The following is a 16701-nucleotide window of genomic DNA, read 5'->3' as shown; positions in this document are numbered from 1 at the left end:
GCAAATTACTCCTCTCTCAACATGAAAACAAGCAGACAGAACACTAACCATCTTTAATAGTCAGTTATGTTGTCACCTACTTCTCATCATTTCTTCCTTAATAAAGCTAGTATTGGAATTAACCTTACTATTTAATATTCCTTCTTCAGTCTTGAGATGAAGAATGTTGATGCTTGTAAGAAGAATCTTGATTAGCATAATCCCTGTCTCTTTTTCGTTGAATAAGACTATTCTATCAGATCATGTAATAACAGGATCTAGTTAGCCGCATAAAATTTAATCTCAGGTAATACCTTTCATTATTATCAATTATACCTCTCTCTGAAATTACTGGCCCTGTGCCAAAATTAGAAAGAATTATTATTATTGAGGTGGTGAACTGGCAGAATCAATACATAGCAGCATTTCTGAGTTCAAATTCCCCAAGGTTGACTTTGCCTTTCATTCTTTCAGGGCCAATAAAATAAGTACCAGTTGAGCACTGGGGTCAATGTAATCAACTAGTCCTCTCCTGCAAAATTTCAGACCTTGTGCCTAAGGTAGAAAGGATTATTATTATTATTAAATCTGAGATTAGAATTACCAATTACAACACATAAAAGAGCTCTAGGTTATTTCTGCATTTCGTTCCAAAATGGCAAGAAGTTGATTTGTGAAAAAAATTCACATCATTTTTGTTTAGTAAGTTATCTGTTTAGTTCATTTTTATTTTACATTCAAGAGATACAACTCAAAATATTTGTTGGCATCATTTTGTAAAAACACCTTTGATGATTTCTAAAAAGTCATAAGAGCAGAAATTCCTCATCGTGTTGAATATATACGTACGATAGCGGGCTGTTGTCAGCCTCCTAATAGGTATTCAGGGCTGTGAACTGTATGTGTTGGTTTTCTTGGTCATGTAGATAGCCTCTCACTTAATCAATTAAGTTGATGATTTTTCTCCTCAGTAAACTTACTGATTCTCATATCAGCCAAATTCTTTATCTATTAACTTATCTCAACTTAGATCTTCCTGCATTTAGATTTCTTTGTCATTAATATTTTTTTCATTTTCAACATTCAGTTTTACAATCATATTCCTTCTATTGCATTATTCAGCTAGGATTCAGAAAAGAGGTGCATACTACTTTCTTATGGTTTCTGTAAATATACAGGTATTATTACCTTTATAATTGTATTTACGTGTGCTAAGTATACATAAATGCAATGCATTTTATATATATAATACTATTTATGTATTATACAATATGTATATAAGTTTTTTTAATTCTAAAACCAACAATAGAAAGTTGAGCTACTTACGTGATTTTTTTCAGTCCTCTTTTTTGCATATGATTACATAAACATGTTTAATATCATATAACAAAATTAAGCTACATCTTTGCATCAACAAGAGACACATTGCTATTAAAATGAATTATGAAAAAATAATCATATCTAATAATTTGAATTATATATATATATATATATAAAAGCACTAATCTGGGACAAACAAAGAACAGGCTCTCTGCCAAAACTTGAGATCTACAAATATGTCGCTTGTTGAGCTGCATCTTTTTCTGTAATAGATTAGTGTGTATTAAAATTCTCATTGTTAATTATAATTGATATATATTTCTTCTTAAAGTAACTTCAAACAATACAATGATTCCTCAAGATTCTGGTGACTGTCATTGTTCTGCTCCTCCTATATGATAGTGTTGCCATTAAGTCTTTTAACTGGACTAAAGTCATTTGAACTCTGTATGTGCTGGAGTTCTATCTTCAGTACCAGCAGGGTTTTTTCTCTCCTCTTAATGCTTTGAATGTAGGAAAACTAAAATGTCTTATAATGTTTTTGTCATTTCATAGATTCCATGTTCAATTTTTACCCGAGATCTAGCCTTTCTAATTGTAATGAAGGTCATAAAATAACATGTAATTAATATATTGTTGATGAGAACATTGTCTATACTCACATGTCTTTAAAAAAAAAGGGATCTTGTCTTTTTAAGAAATACAAATAAATTCGTAATTTGTAGTTGTCTTATTTATGTTTCACAATTTGTCATCTCATTTATCTCTACAAAAACAAGCATACATTTAAGGATACAAAGAGTACACAAATGGGAATTTATAAACTAAATATTCAAAGGCAAAAAAGCTCAATCATTATTAGTTTTTGCAACATGAACTGAGACTCTTATCAAAGCTTCAGTTTTGAATAAACTAATATATTATGGAATATTTGCAATTGACACTTTGAATAGTTTCTTCAAATATGGGGTCAATTCTGAAGAATAATAGGGTAGTGAAGTAATAAATATTAGTTACAAATTAAATGAAACTTTTCAGGATAGAATAGGAAATAAAATAATAATAATGAATGACATATTTATTCATCATTTTGTACAGATTAAGAGGATATGAAAAGGTTTAAAAAAAAAAACAAATAAAAAAAAAACCGATATGATTCTTTCCTCACTTTTACCAGTCCTCGGTCTAAATAGAATTAGATTGAAGTGACTTCTCTCATTTAAAAAAAAATGTGTGCAATTTCTAAATATAATTATTATAACAATTGAATAAAAAGCAAGAAATATAATTGTTTGGTTATTTATATGTCAATGTATTTTGTTTGTTAATTCTTTCTTCATATTCAGGCACAGTATGGCTGTGTGAACATTGAGTTTACTTTGTTACTAGTCTTGAGTTTTATCTCATTATATAACATCTTGAGCTTGTGTCTTAGGATGACCAATGTCTTGTGAATGAAACTGGATCACAAGAAACTGTATGGAAGTCCTTTGTATATGTATTTGCGTGTGTGAAAGCTTATATTTCTTGCTAAACATAAAAATTGTCAAGTTTAAAAAATGGTCATGTTGACATACCCTGTCAATGAAATTGTCCTCTAGTTTTGCACTTTTGAAACTGTTTGGAAAATATGATGGGATTATCAAAGCCTTGATCATAGCTCTTCATTTGGACTGTGCAACAGTTTTTTTTTACTGATTTAGGATGTAGAACAGTGCTCATGACTTATTTTTCAGAACTTCCAGGATTGGTAGAGAAGAAAGTTGTTCTCAGATTTGAAATCTAAGCCCGAAGACTATTCTATCAATCTAGTCTGATTTTAGGAAATATTCTACAATGTTCCATCCTCAAGAAAAGTTTCTGTGACCACACTTCTAGCATCTCAGAACTGACAGAGACCATTGATAATCACCTTTAGTCCCTCTCCTTTCTCAGTAATTGTCCATTCAGCTTCAATAGTGGGCCAAAAGTCACACTCCAAAGCATTCAAAATTTTATTTATATAACATTATTATCCATCTGTCTTTACATTCTGAGCTTGATAAAATAAGTATCTGTTGAGCACTAGGGTGTCAATCTAATTGACCTATCCCTCCTCCTAAATTGCTGGTCTTGTGCCAAAATTTGAAAGCATTATCATTATTCATTGTTTTAATTTTGGTGCATGACTTTTAGCCCATCCCTGCATAAATAGATCTACTAGGAGTTTGCTCTCCTATGTTACTTGGTGGTCTCTCACCCTTCACAAATAAAGTAAAAACATTGCAGCACTTGACATTAATCATTCTGGCATAAAGCTTGAACTGTTGCAGCACGTGTGCAGCAACTCGTCACCCACAACCAATGGTTGTGCCCTAAAGCTCAATTATGTTGCCACGATTTTTTTGTCCTGTACATTAACAACCTATTTGTTGTTTACATAAACAACGCTATACAGATTAAATCTAGATGATGAATTGAGCATGGGTTAGATTGATGGGCTTCTTTCAGTTTCCACTGCCAAATCCACATGCAAGGCTTAGGTTGGCTCATAAAAAAACATAACCAAGGTGAAGTATTTCAATATCACTGTTCTTGGACAAAACAACTAATTATAAGCCTCAAAGTCTCAACAAATACCTTGCAGTAATTTGCTGTCTCTCTCTATACTCTGACTTCAATTCTCATTGATAAAAATAAAAGTACAATCAAGGACAGTGGATTGAAAAAGTAATTAGTATCAGACAAAATTCCTTGCAATGTTTCTTCTGGTTCCTTGAGGTCTAAGATTTTGGGCAGTAGACTTAATCCACAGCTTCATTTTAAAACCACCACTGGACATTTAGTAGAGCTCAAGGTTTCCTTTGACTAATTTTAAAAGACCTAAAAGATAATTGGGGGGGGGGGCATGAACACTGCCCTCCCCTCCTTGATTAAGTAAAAAAACCTTTAGATTAAATACTACAATCCTTATTTATTCTTAAGACAAGTGTAAGCTGTGTGGTAAGAAGTTTGCTTCCCAACCTCATGGTTCTGGGTTCAGACCCACTGCACGGCACCAAAGTGAATATGTCTTCTACTATAGCCCTGGGCAGACCAAAGCTTTGAGTGAATTTGGTAGACAGAAACCGAAAGAAGCCAGTTATCATCATCAGCAGCATCAACCACATTTAACGTCTGTTTTCCATGCTGGCATGGGTTGGATAGCTTGACAGGAACTAACAAAACCAGGGGCCTGCACTGTGTGTTACTGTCTCCTTGCCTTAATACTGCATGGTAATCTTGAATAAGTATCATCATCATGCAAGTGCTGTCCTTCATTTCTAATCCTCCAAGGACTTGACTGATCACAGGGAAATATTAATTTACTTAGAAACTGGTGAGGAAGGTCAACCAACTGTTGAAACTCCACAATAAATTCCATTCAACCCATGCAGGCATAGAAAAGTAGGCATTAAAATGATGGCAAACCAAGATTGTTCAACAACACAACAACAATTTTCTTATAATTTTGTTTTAATACTTAAAAGTCATATAAGGTTCATTTTAAAATAATTCTGCAGAGAACATTCCAGATTACAGATACACAATATAATAATCAAGATGAACAAATAATATGACTGAAATTACAGCAACTCTACTCTGATGTCCCTGAGTTCCTTATTCTCTTGATTTCTTTATTCCTCTTAGTGTTCAAATGTTGTTAAGAATTCTTGGTAGGCAGTTTCTGGCATCAACTCATTTGATTCATTTTTGTCACTCACCTCAATCTTCATCAACCACCCTGAAATTATAAAAGGAGTAAGGAACATTAAAAACAAATTTAGTGTTTTCCCTACACTATCTTCATAACATATCACATCATATGACTAAATTACAAAATGCACTATTTGTTCCTGCTCTTTTATGTTATGCTGAAGTTAACCTTTGCTTCTAATCAATCCAAGGTCAATAAATTGAAGTACAAGTCAAGAATTGGGGAAATATAATTGTCCTTTCTCCATAAACTTCTGGCTTTGTGTCTTATGTAAGGAAATATTTCACCATTTTAGAGGTAATGAAATAGAAGAGGGCTGACTCTGCATTTCAACTTTTTCTTATGCATACAAATGAAGTCTTGGTAATCTTTTAGTTTTTTCTTTCTACATTTTGTTCCCCAGCTAGTTCAGTCAACACATAACTAAGGACACCCATCAGTATATGATTAAAAATTATGTAGAGGATTCCTGCAGAATTTAAAGTGAGAACAATGAAAGATATTTAGAACACCAGTAGATTTTTGTTTAACCTCAAGTAGCCTTGACCAGGCAAACTTCTGATCAGAACCATTTCAGCAGTAACAATCTCATCTTTTTCCTATGTGCAAAGAACCAAAGATCATATCATCAAATATATCCTTTTCCTAGACAGTGAGATGTAATTTGAAGGAGATTTGACTGCTATTTTAATGAGTCAAACAACCATGTGGAGACTTCTTCATTGAATCAAGAGTGTGTGTGCATGGTGGTGCTGGTGAGGAGGAAAGAGTTGAAGAAACCAATTTGAATAAGATCTTTTTAAGTAGGTAACCTAGCTGAGTGTTGAAGGTTATCTCTTTCAGAATATGAAGTGGATAAAAGATAACAAGAGACAGAAAAATCAGACGGAATGTAGAAGATTTGAGCAAGATAACAAAAGCAGTTGTATACTAACTAATGCTGCTTTCACAAGTAAACTCACTCTATCTCTCTCTACACACAACAACTATATTCAGTTAGTCGACAGGGACACTCAGGTCCCCTTTGTCAAAGATAGTGTCATATAGTTGACAGATACAAACCCTTTCAATAGAATAAGGTCTCAAAAATTCTGCCAACTATATTCCATTGGCAATGAAAGAATGGTTCTTGGCAAACTGTCTGCAACCCCAGTTTCATTTGCCAGTTTTACTTACATTACTAAAGCAATTGAGAAAACGTATAAATTCTGTACATATGTACATTTATTTAATTATTATTAGTTTATAATTATTATATCCGAATGTAAATTTTAAGATATTAGTTAGTCACTTTGCAATCTAGATCGTAAAAATCTTTTTAATAATAGTAATAAGTATTTTATAAAGATAGGTTATACGTTTTTAATTTGAAATTTTCAATTCTTAAATTGTATTTCATAAATTTTTTCTAAAGATATCTATATTTATGTAAGTAATAATGGACTAATTTATTTATTCGTTATATGTTTATTGATAGAAAAAATATAGATTTTTAATTACTATATTTGTTGATTATAATTTAAATATTTTTATGTATTTGTTATTTTATATTTATTATATGCGAACTAAAATCTAAAAATATTAATAGTGATTGTTTTGTTAAATAGTTTGGTAATTAAATATTGGAGTATAACTAGGTTAAAGATATTCTATAGTTTATTAATTTTTTTTATTAAGCTAAATTATATCTTCACAGATAAATATATTTTTCTATCTATTAACTCTATTTTTTTACCTTAAATATTTAACATAATAAATGTATTGTAAGAAACTGATCCTAATGTTTTAAGTTTCAAATTTAGTTAATGGAGTTTCTTCTATAAGAAAAATTATTATTTTATTTATTTTTTAAATAAATATTGTTTAACTCTATTTGTTTATTTATTTAACTATTATTCTTAACCTGAAGATTGACTATAATTTTAAATTGAATTCATTTCATTTAAATTTAATTGTAATTTGAATTTAATTATAGCCATGAACCCAGAATTATGTGGTTGGGAAGCAAGCTTCTTACTCCACAGCTACGCCTGCACCTATAAATATTTTTGCACAGCATCATACTGCAGAAACACATCCACACAGTGTTGTACAAGACAATAAATATAGTTCAGTGGCTGATAAAAGGTTCTGTAGCTTACAGATCATCTTTGTCCTCCTCTTCCACTTTTCTCATAATGGAACTAGTTGGACAAGGCATATAAAAGGAGTATTCTATGGTCAAATAGCAACCCTGTCACTGTTTGCTTTTGAAGTGAAGTATTTTTTGCAACCATGGATTTTCTCCTGCCTTATGTAAATCAGCTGTATCCAGAGGAATATCCCACCAGCAGGCTTTTTACCTTTCTCCCAACAGTTATTGCTTTTGAGCCTCTCTTATTTCGGTATATCATAAAAACACATTCACAATACTCATATTTACTATATACTAAACCAAGTATCATAACTTCAACCAGTCAATAACTGATCATTTGATTCATCCTGTCTACTCCATCCATATAATCAAGGTGTGCCATTTTCATCTGGTTGCACACTAATATACAGCACTGATTATAGCATGGAAATGAAAATTTTCAGACCACATTGTATCCTGGCCATTCTCTCCATATAAAAATTTAAATTACAGTAGTACTCAGTACTTGCCACACAAATCTTCTAAACTCTAATCCTTCATTTTGTGGATTTGCTTGGTATATTATACAACTGAAAATCTATCAGCCCTTTATATCCCACCATATCTTCAGTCAATAGTTGTCTCCCTGGTTTCTAATATATTTTATATTAGCTTTCAGTAAACTGAGGGGGTGGTCTCTAAGGTATCATAATTTTCTTACACATTTAATAGTGTACTGCTAGTGTCTCATATATACAAATACTGATATAATTTCAAGACCCTACTGGTTGCTAAAAGGGTCATCTATACTCCAGTGTTTGTAACCCTCACCACCTTTCCTATGTCCATAATATTTACAACTAAAATCTGATGTTATAAGCCAACAAAATTTTCAAGCAGTTTGGCAATAAAAGAATTAAGCAGAACTTTGGCAAAATCCAGCACTGTCAAAGATTTATTTTGACTGAGATTGAGACAATTGAAAACAGGAGTTAGAAATAAAAACATTTTGGGAGCTGAGAAAGAATTTTCACCAAAAAGTTAGTCCTTACAAATCATGTTTGTTCTTAAGTTTATTGTGAAACAACAGATGGATTTGATATATGAGCAAAAGTTAGAAACAGTCAAAAGGTTTAAGAACAGAATGAGAAATGTACTATATCAATAACTTGTTGAAAGGCTAAGGAAAAAAAGTGTTTCATACAAAAATATGTTACCATTTTCATAAGGAGATGCATTGATTTGACTTGGTTCATCAGTTACAACCGAGTTGGTTTCTATAACCGTTCCAGACATGGGACTATAAAGTTCACTCACAGATTTCACACTTTCGATCTCACCACACTGCTCTATAAAAGAATAAAAATAGAATGAAATTAACAAATGATCATATAATAAATAATCAGTAACATATGCTGGCAATGGAATAGACTCAATGTCACAAAAGCATAGTTTGATAAGATTTGTAATGATAGTACAGATAGAGTAGAAATAGCAATCAGATGTCTAAATCCCAGTTTTATCTTCATTATAATTAACTTCTGAAAACACAATGGTTATGACTGAAGAAAGCAATTCTTAATTGTCTAACTTCACACATGCATGAGCATCTTTGTCAATCTATTGTTTGAAAGGTTTGGCTACACTGAAGTACTAACTCATTTCCTGCATCTTTAGTAAAGGTACCACTGAACAGCTGGAATCTGCTCTACATTGATTAAATAAAGAGAGTGAAGACAAGTGAAAAAAATCTATCCTGAAAATACTTAGACAAGAACAATCATCACATATCTGATTCTTATGCATACGTATATGCACACACACACACACACACACATATATGGCGTTTTACACGTTTTATTATAAGAGAATTTTTTCTCCACAGTAACTGCAGTGAATTTGCATTTAGAAGTTGAACTATGTCACAAACATATTTTACTTAACCTAAAATTCACTTATGCCTAAACACTGCTGTGTATGTGGCAGAAGTATTCAATTACAGAAATTAAATTGTTACTACATCCACGGGCATTAATTACTGTGTGGTAGAGAATTCACTTCAGATCCACAGTTTGGAGTCTGCTTTCATGGTGTGGGTGCTGTTAGCTGCTGTCCTCAACCACAGTAATGGGATGACCAATATCTTGTGGTAAACAGAAATGGAAACTGGAAGAAGTCCATTGTATGTGTGTGTTTATGCATTTATGACCGAGTGCATGTTACCCTTGTTTTGACATAAAAACCATAAAAATGGCAACATTTGTTTGCAATCTTCCATGTTCATTGCTTAATAGACAAGGGGAAATATTACTTTGTTTGTGAACAGGTGAGGGTTGGTGACAGGAAGACATGCAACCACAGAGAATTCTGTTTCAATGAAGTCATGCAGACACAGAAAGAAGTAGATGTTAGGAGGAAAAGACACTGATTCGAAGAGAAACAGCAAATAATATCTATGGCTACTAAGTGCACGTTTACAGTTGAATAGTAGTGGTAAGCCTTACTGATGTAAACAAAGACTATAACACATATGAGATGGATATACAGTCTAGTCCAAATTCTGATATGACCAAGCTGAAAGTACTGGAATAAAATAGTGCAGGTATACGTTAAGAACATTGGCATTTTTGGACCAATGTTATTGATCAAATCAATATGATATCGAACTGATGTCACAAATCAAACTGATATTAAATAAAGCATGCTAGATTTGTTGAACAAAAGTCAAAAATACATTGCTGGATCAAAGCTGAAAAAAGAAAACTAAGAAATTTCTAAAGACTTATACAAGCCAATTTGAATATATATAAGTCAAAAATAAATATATATGAGATGTTCTCTGTAAGGAAAAAAATCTCATAGGAGGAGTGTTGAAACCATTTTTGTGTATGTAGTAAATTGTTTTTATAAATAAGATAGAGTCACAGGAATAGGAGCAGACCTACATTTGTAGGTTTTCCCAGACCAGTGAAATAGATGTGATGAATGTTCAGTGAACATCTGCAGGGAAAAAACATGAGCAGAAAGGGAATTCCTGAGGACTGGAGTTTCAGAGAGAAATGATAAAGTGAAATTTTTAGAGCAGATTTGATGAAGTAAAACACAATAAGGATGATGAGAGAAGAGATGAGTCATCCTGAATGTAGTATGTATGCAACTAGCGAGTTCAGAAGCAGAGACCACTGTAGTAGAGATATAAGTGGTTTTCTTTTGGAGGATGTGTCGGATGTGTGTGTAGCAGCACAGCTATCCCACCCAGCCAAAGATAAACCTCTGCACTTGGCTTTCGTTGACATGGAGAAAGCCTGACAGGGTCCCCTGATTCCTTATCTGGTGGTCAATGCAGAAAGTAGGGATAGATGAGTGGTTAGTGAGAACTGTACAAGCTTGGATGCTGCTAATAAGGTGAGGGTTGGCAATGAGTAGAGTGAAGAATTCTAGGTAGGGGTAGGGGTCCACCAAGGATCAGTCCTCAGCTCCGTCTTAATCATCATAGTCCTCCAGGCAATAACAGAAGAATTCAAGACAAGCTGCCCCTGGGAGTTCCTCTATGCTGATGACATTGCTCTAATAGCTGAGTCACTACCAGAACTAGAGGAGAAGTTTCAGGTGTGGAAGCAATGCCTAGAATAGTAAAAAGCACTATTTGAACGTGGTCGATACCAGTGCCACTTGTCTGGCCCCTGTACTGGTGGCACATAAAAAGCACCCACTACACTCTCGGAGTGGTTGATGTTAGGAAGTGCATCCAGCTGTAGAAACCTTGCCAGATTAGCTCGGAGCTTGGTGCAGCCTCCTGGTTTGCCAGTCCTCAGTCAAACCGTCCAACCCATGCCAGTATGGAAAGCGGACGTTAAACGATGATGATGATGATGATGATGAATGTGTCTCTAGGCTTTGTAGAGGGACATCACCTGATCTGGACAGATTTTTCTTGACTTTGAGAGATCATCTGAAATTGTGATGTCTAGCAATTGAGGCAACATTACTAAAGACTAGAGAGCTTGAAATATAAAGCTGTTTATTTCATATGAACGCTGATCAAATCCTTGTGCTATAGCCTGAGACTAGATTGTTACATCTCATTTCAAAGAAAGCTGTAAGGTATCTGCCCATGAAGTCTACAAGTCTACTTATTATTGGCATGAATTATTCAGATTACAAGCGTATGACATGTGCAGAAGGATTAAGTTAAGATTGAAGTGTAATATCATTTATACAGAAGTATGTATTATTTGATGTGACAAGTAGATTATTAATATCCAGAAGAATGCCAGATATTAACAAACTTAGGTGTACATCAAAAAATTTATAGAAGGAGATCGGTAAGATCCTTGTCATCAACAATGTTACATTTTGTAAGCTACCACTTATGCATACATATGCAGACACATTTACCCATGTATGCACTAATTCAAGCAGTACACATATGAATTTACCTATTCACTGCAGATATATAACTTCCATCCTCATTTTACCAACTGACTTGTAAATTTAGCAATTTACAAGCTTACTTATTGCATTTTTGTAAATTATCTGTGTTTCAGTGAAAATAGTTCTTTTTGGTATGAGTTGTAATTGTATGCAGAATACTGCTTTTTAAATTTCAACTTCTAGCTTATGAAACAATATGCAGAATCAAGACATAAAAAAGGAAACTGAATTGCAGGTTTGTATAATACATACTAGCATGAAGATATAGACATAAATAATATTGATAAAGCATATTAAATTCCAGTTTGCTATGCCTCCATTAGTGTCACAGAGAGGATACAGTGGAAGAGTCTGTCTTCCATTACCAATTCTTTGTAAGTATGAATTTTAACCTCTTGCACACTGTAGGTGCATCATGTCACTGTATGAGTTTTCTCCCCTGTAGTAACAGGGCAGTGGCAGGGGAAACAATTCTAGAGAAAATGTAGTGTGCTTAAAGGTTAAGACTTTTGTGGTGAGGTAAATGTGATTTTTAACCTGCATATAGCTCTCAATGGTACAAGTATTATATATACTTCATACAAGTGATATAATCAGATTGTGGTGGACTTAGCTTGCCAGAGGCTTACTGCATTGTGAAAAAATCTAAACATTCCCTTCTACATTTGATAATATTATAGCAGAAATAAAAATGCATAACAAACTTACGTCCTATCTTTAACTCTGTGCCAATGTCGGGTAACGATACGAAAACTATTTCACCAATAGCATCCTGTTAGAAAGACAAAGAGAAGATGTAAGTTCAAAAAATACAAAACAGGCAATACCCATGTGGATAAGCTTTTGGCTTGGAAACTCAAAGTTCTGGACTTCTTTTGCTGAAATGTTTCATTATTTCTCAAAGCAGGATATTTGATTCTTTGGGTGATAGTTTACTTTGCAGCTCCAGTTCATTGAAACACATATCATCAACAATATGTAAAATACCTGATGTAATTTTCCCAATTACACATTTCAGTGAATTTGAATCTAAGTCTTTGAGCTGGTAGATCAATACTATATCCATTTGGTATCTTTAGTAACTATATATAAAGTAAATAAGATACAGATTGGACAATTTTTAAATCTTTCAATTACCTGCTTTCTATCCTCAATTTAATAAATAAATACATAAAAAAGCAAAGAGAGCAGCTCCAAAGAGCTGCTGTTTTAAAGCAGAAGGACTTGGTAAGATGTTAGAAGGATACAGTTATTTTTAAAGTTAAGTGTGACAAGCAAGACTGACAGATAATCATTGAAAAAGACTGATGAAAGGTTAATAATATATCAGTGATCATCATCATCATTTAACACTTGTTTTCTAGTCTGGCATGGGCTAGACTAGCGGTTCTCAACCATTTTTTAAAACTATGTACCCCTCTGATTCCTATATTATTCTGGTGGATCCCCATAGCCATTTGATGTTTAAAAACTAGATTTATAGAAACTTCTTCAAAAATTCCTATTTTGTTTTCCACAAATTAACTTGTAGAGGTTGAACCATGTAAAATATTAGAGAAAGAAACCTAATGTTAGGTTTCTTTCTCTAATATTTTACATGGTTCAACCTCCAATTTATCTAAAGCAAAATTTTTCAAGGGCCCTTAAAATACTATTGTGAATCCCCAATTTACTACTTTGTTGTGTGGACCCCAAAAACTCTTATATGGACCCTAGCTGAGAACCACTGGTTTAGATGGTTTGACTGGAGCTAGTAAGCTGGAGAACTGCACCAGGCTGCAGTTTGGTTTGGTTTGGTTTCCACAGCTGAATGTCCTTCCTAATGCCAACTACTCCATAGTGTACTGGGTGTCTTTAATGTGTCACCGGCACAGGTGCCTTTTTGTGTGTCACTGGTACAGGTACTTTTGCTTGTCACTGGCATGGGTGTCTTTTGCCTGTCACCAGCATGGGTGCCTTTAGCATGGATGAGATGCAACCTAATTAAGTGAGCCTAGGCTATAATAGAATATCATTAACATCAGCTCATTAATATTATATATTATTACACAAGTGATGCATTCTTCATAACTCACCTTTTCATACACAAAATATCCATTGTTTAGAGAATGGTTTACTGTTACTATTAAACTTGGAGTGGGAGCTAAATGTGGCTGATCACATTAGTGTACCATATGGTTTCTTTTAAACCCTAAATTGAGTGAAATTCGATGTCTTCTATTTTTTACTTGTTTTAGTCATTTAACTGCGGCCATGTTGGGGTACCACCTTGAAGGATTTTTTAGTCAAACAAATTGATTCCCAGACTTATAAATACACTAACACTGGTTGTCAGATGGTGGCAGGGGACAAATACAGACACACACGTAGATATGATGGGCTTCTATCAGTTTCCATCAACCAAATCCACTGCAAAGCCTTGATCAGCCTGAGGCTATAGTAGAAGCACTTGCTCATGGTGCCACACAGTGGGACTGAACCTGGAACCATGTGGTTGAAAAGTAAGCTTCTTACTACACCTGTACCTTGTGTAGAATTTTTTGTTTCTTCGCTTTGTTATAACAACACAAACCACAATTGAGGCAAAGCAAAGAATAATCTGATCCTCTACTGTTTCTACCTATGGCATACTATTTTGGAGTATTACAATTTTAATCCAAAGTCAGTCTTGATCGAGCAGACTTATGATCAAAGTGTGATCTTGCCTTTTATTCAGACCTATCTCAACACTATCCAGTGTTTGTTTATTTTATGATGGCAGAGCATGAGATAAGAGAGTTTTTTCTCAGACATAGCAACTATATAGATCCCCTCACTGGTTCATGAAAAGTTTCAAGCTTGCAGTGTCAATGAACACTTTCCCTAGGCTGCTGAAGTGCAAAGCACTTCAAAGTATTAATTTTCTACAAGTATATAAACAACCTTACTATATCTCTTTCCCACTTCTTAAATACCAAATCTAAAATTTTTCATCATTTAGTCTGGAGAAAGGGCAGTGCCCATAACCCTTTTCAGGGCCTCTGGAGATTGGTGGGAGAAAGGAATGCTATCCTCAAACCAGAGGCCAGCTCCGAATGCTTGTAACAGAGTGGGCTTAACCCTTTGGCAGTCCAAAGCCTTTTCAAAAGTTTGCCCTAAACATCCATGCTTATTTTCAGACTTTTAGTTAGCCCTTGTTTCATACATATAAAGCTTTCCTTTTATAAGTACTAAGTTACTTTGGTGACCAAAAAAACAATTGGAAATGTGTATCATATATGATGCATGGATGCCAGGGAAATATGTCTTGTGCAAAGGGTTAAAGCACCCAAGAAACAAGTGTTGGTGTTAAACCAGGAGACAGATTACATCCACCACTCAAATAGACCATGGTGGAATTTGAACACAGAATGCAAAGATCCCAAACAAGTAATATAAGACATCCTGTCCAACGTTTTAATGATTCCCCCAGTTAATCAATCATTCTAGATTGGAACTTTATCAACACACAGAAGAATACAGAGCTGACATGACCTTGGCAGGAATTGAGCTCAGAATGCAAGAAACCAGAATATATATATATGGCAAGGCATTTAAGAAGGTAGTGAATTAGCAGAAGTGTGGCTCACTCCCTATAAACCAAAATCTCATTCTTTTTAACATTAAATCCATTACTTCTATGCTGCTGTGAATTTGCTATCTATAAAGCATTACCTTCGCATAAATTTAGTTTTGGTGGCTGAACACCACAGAATATTATTGTGTGTAGTAAATATCAACCAATGAAAACTATTCAACCACTTGAAGTACAATGCCATAAAGGTAAATACCTCTTCATTATTGTTATTCATGTTGCCAGACATTTAAAAACCTTGATAAAGGATGATACAAACATATATGCAAATATACATATGTATGATTACATATACATGCACATACGCGAATGTGTGTGTGTACAGAATATACATTTAGATATTCTTGAAATGTCAGAAACTCCACTCTTCACAGTAATACTATTTTGTTCCAACACAATGAGCTAACAGAATCAGTAGCATGCTAGGCAAAATGCTTGGTGGCATTTCATCTACTTTTACATTCTAAGTTCAAATTCCACCAAGGTTGATTTTGCCTTTCATCCTTTTGGGATTGATAAAATAAGTTCCAGTTGAGTGCTGGGGTCTATTTGACTAACCCCCTTCCCCAAAATTGCTGGCCTTATGCCAAAATTTGAAACCAATATTACTTCATTATTTCTGCTATTCTTTTCACTGTTTGTACACACACACATGAGGGGGTGCTGAAAAGTTTGTGGCTCTGGGTAATAGAAAATACAGAGAAATTATGACTTTATTCAATATATTCCCTGTTCAGATTCACACACTAATACAGCGGTCCTTCAGTTTTTCTGAACCCTGTAAAAGAACTCGGAACATTGGGCCTCCAACCAAGCCTTTCATGGTTCCTACAGCTGGATGCCCTTCCAAACGCTAATGCCTATACAGAGTGTGCTGGTTGTTCTTATGTGGCACTGCACTTTTACATGGTACTGCACAGGCACTTTTTCATATATATATATAAGGTCGTCAAGTATGAAATTTGTAGTAAGGTATCTGGTAAACTTTGACAGCTGCTCATTTCGCGCCATTATTATATTTTGACAATCTTTATTTTTTGTTAGAAGCTGACACATCTATTTCTTTATTCTAACTCATTTTGCGCTTTATAAAGTATTTATAAATGATTTTTTGCTATTTTTGTTTAGAGATGGGTAAGTCGAAAATTCATACAGTTTTGAAATATGAGTTCTTTCATGGAAATACAGCATCACAGACAGCTTGGAATATTAATGGAGTATTTCATTGTCATGTTATTGCACAGCAGACAGTATCATATTGGTTTGCAAAATTTCATTCTGGTAACTTTGACCTCACAAAAGAGCAACACAGTCAACCAGAAACAAAGGTAGATAATGAACTGAAAGCTGTCAAGTTAGATCCATCTCAAAGTGCCCATGAATTATCGTTGTTGTTTGGTATTAGCAAGCAAACAATATTGACTCACCTAGTTCAAATCAATAAAGTGAAAAAGTTGGATAAGTGGGTTCCACATAAACTGAATGAAAATCAGAAACAGCAACACC

At 33.9% G+C, this 16701-nt stretch overlaps 1 protein-coding gene across 1 annotated transcript in view; it reads right to left on the bottom strand.

The window, feature by feature from the left end:
* Positions 1-4774: 4774 nt before the first annotated feature.
* LOC115214933 (glycine cleavage system H protein) overlaps positions 4775-16701 on the bottom strand; it is a 30365-nt gene continuing 18438 nt past the window's right edge. Inside the window, exons 3-5 of the mRNA XM_029784017.2 lie at positions 12291-12354; positions 8366-8497; positions 4775-5062 (exon numbers count right to left, since the gene is read on the bottom strand). Coding sequence (XP_029639877.1) covers positions 4965-5062; positions 8366-8497; positions 12291-12354 — 294 coding nt within the window. The 3' untranslated portion in view covers positions 4775-4964. The remainder of the gene's footprint in view (positions 5063-8365; positions 8498-12290; positions 12355-16701) is intronic.

This window comes from Octopus sinensis, linkage group LG1 (assembly GCF_006345805.1).
Source record: "Octopus sinensis linkage group LG1, ASM634580v1, whole genome shotgun sequence".
Lineage (NCBI taxonomy): Eukaryota > Metazoa > Mollusca > Cephalopoda > Octopoda > Octopodidae > Octopus > Octopus sinensis.
The sequence above is the reverse complement of the archived record's forward strand: the minus strand, read 5'-3'. Positions and strand labels throughout refer to the sequence as shown.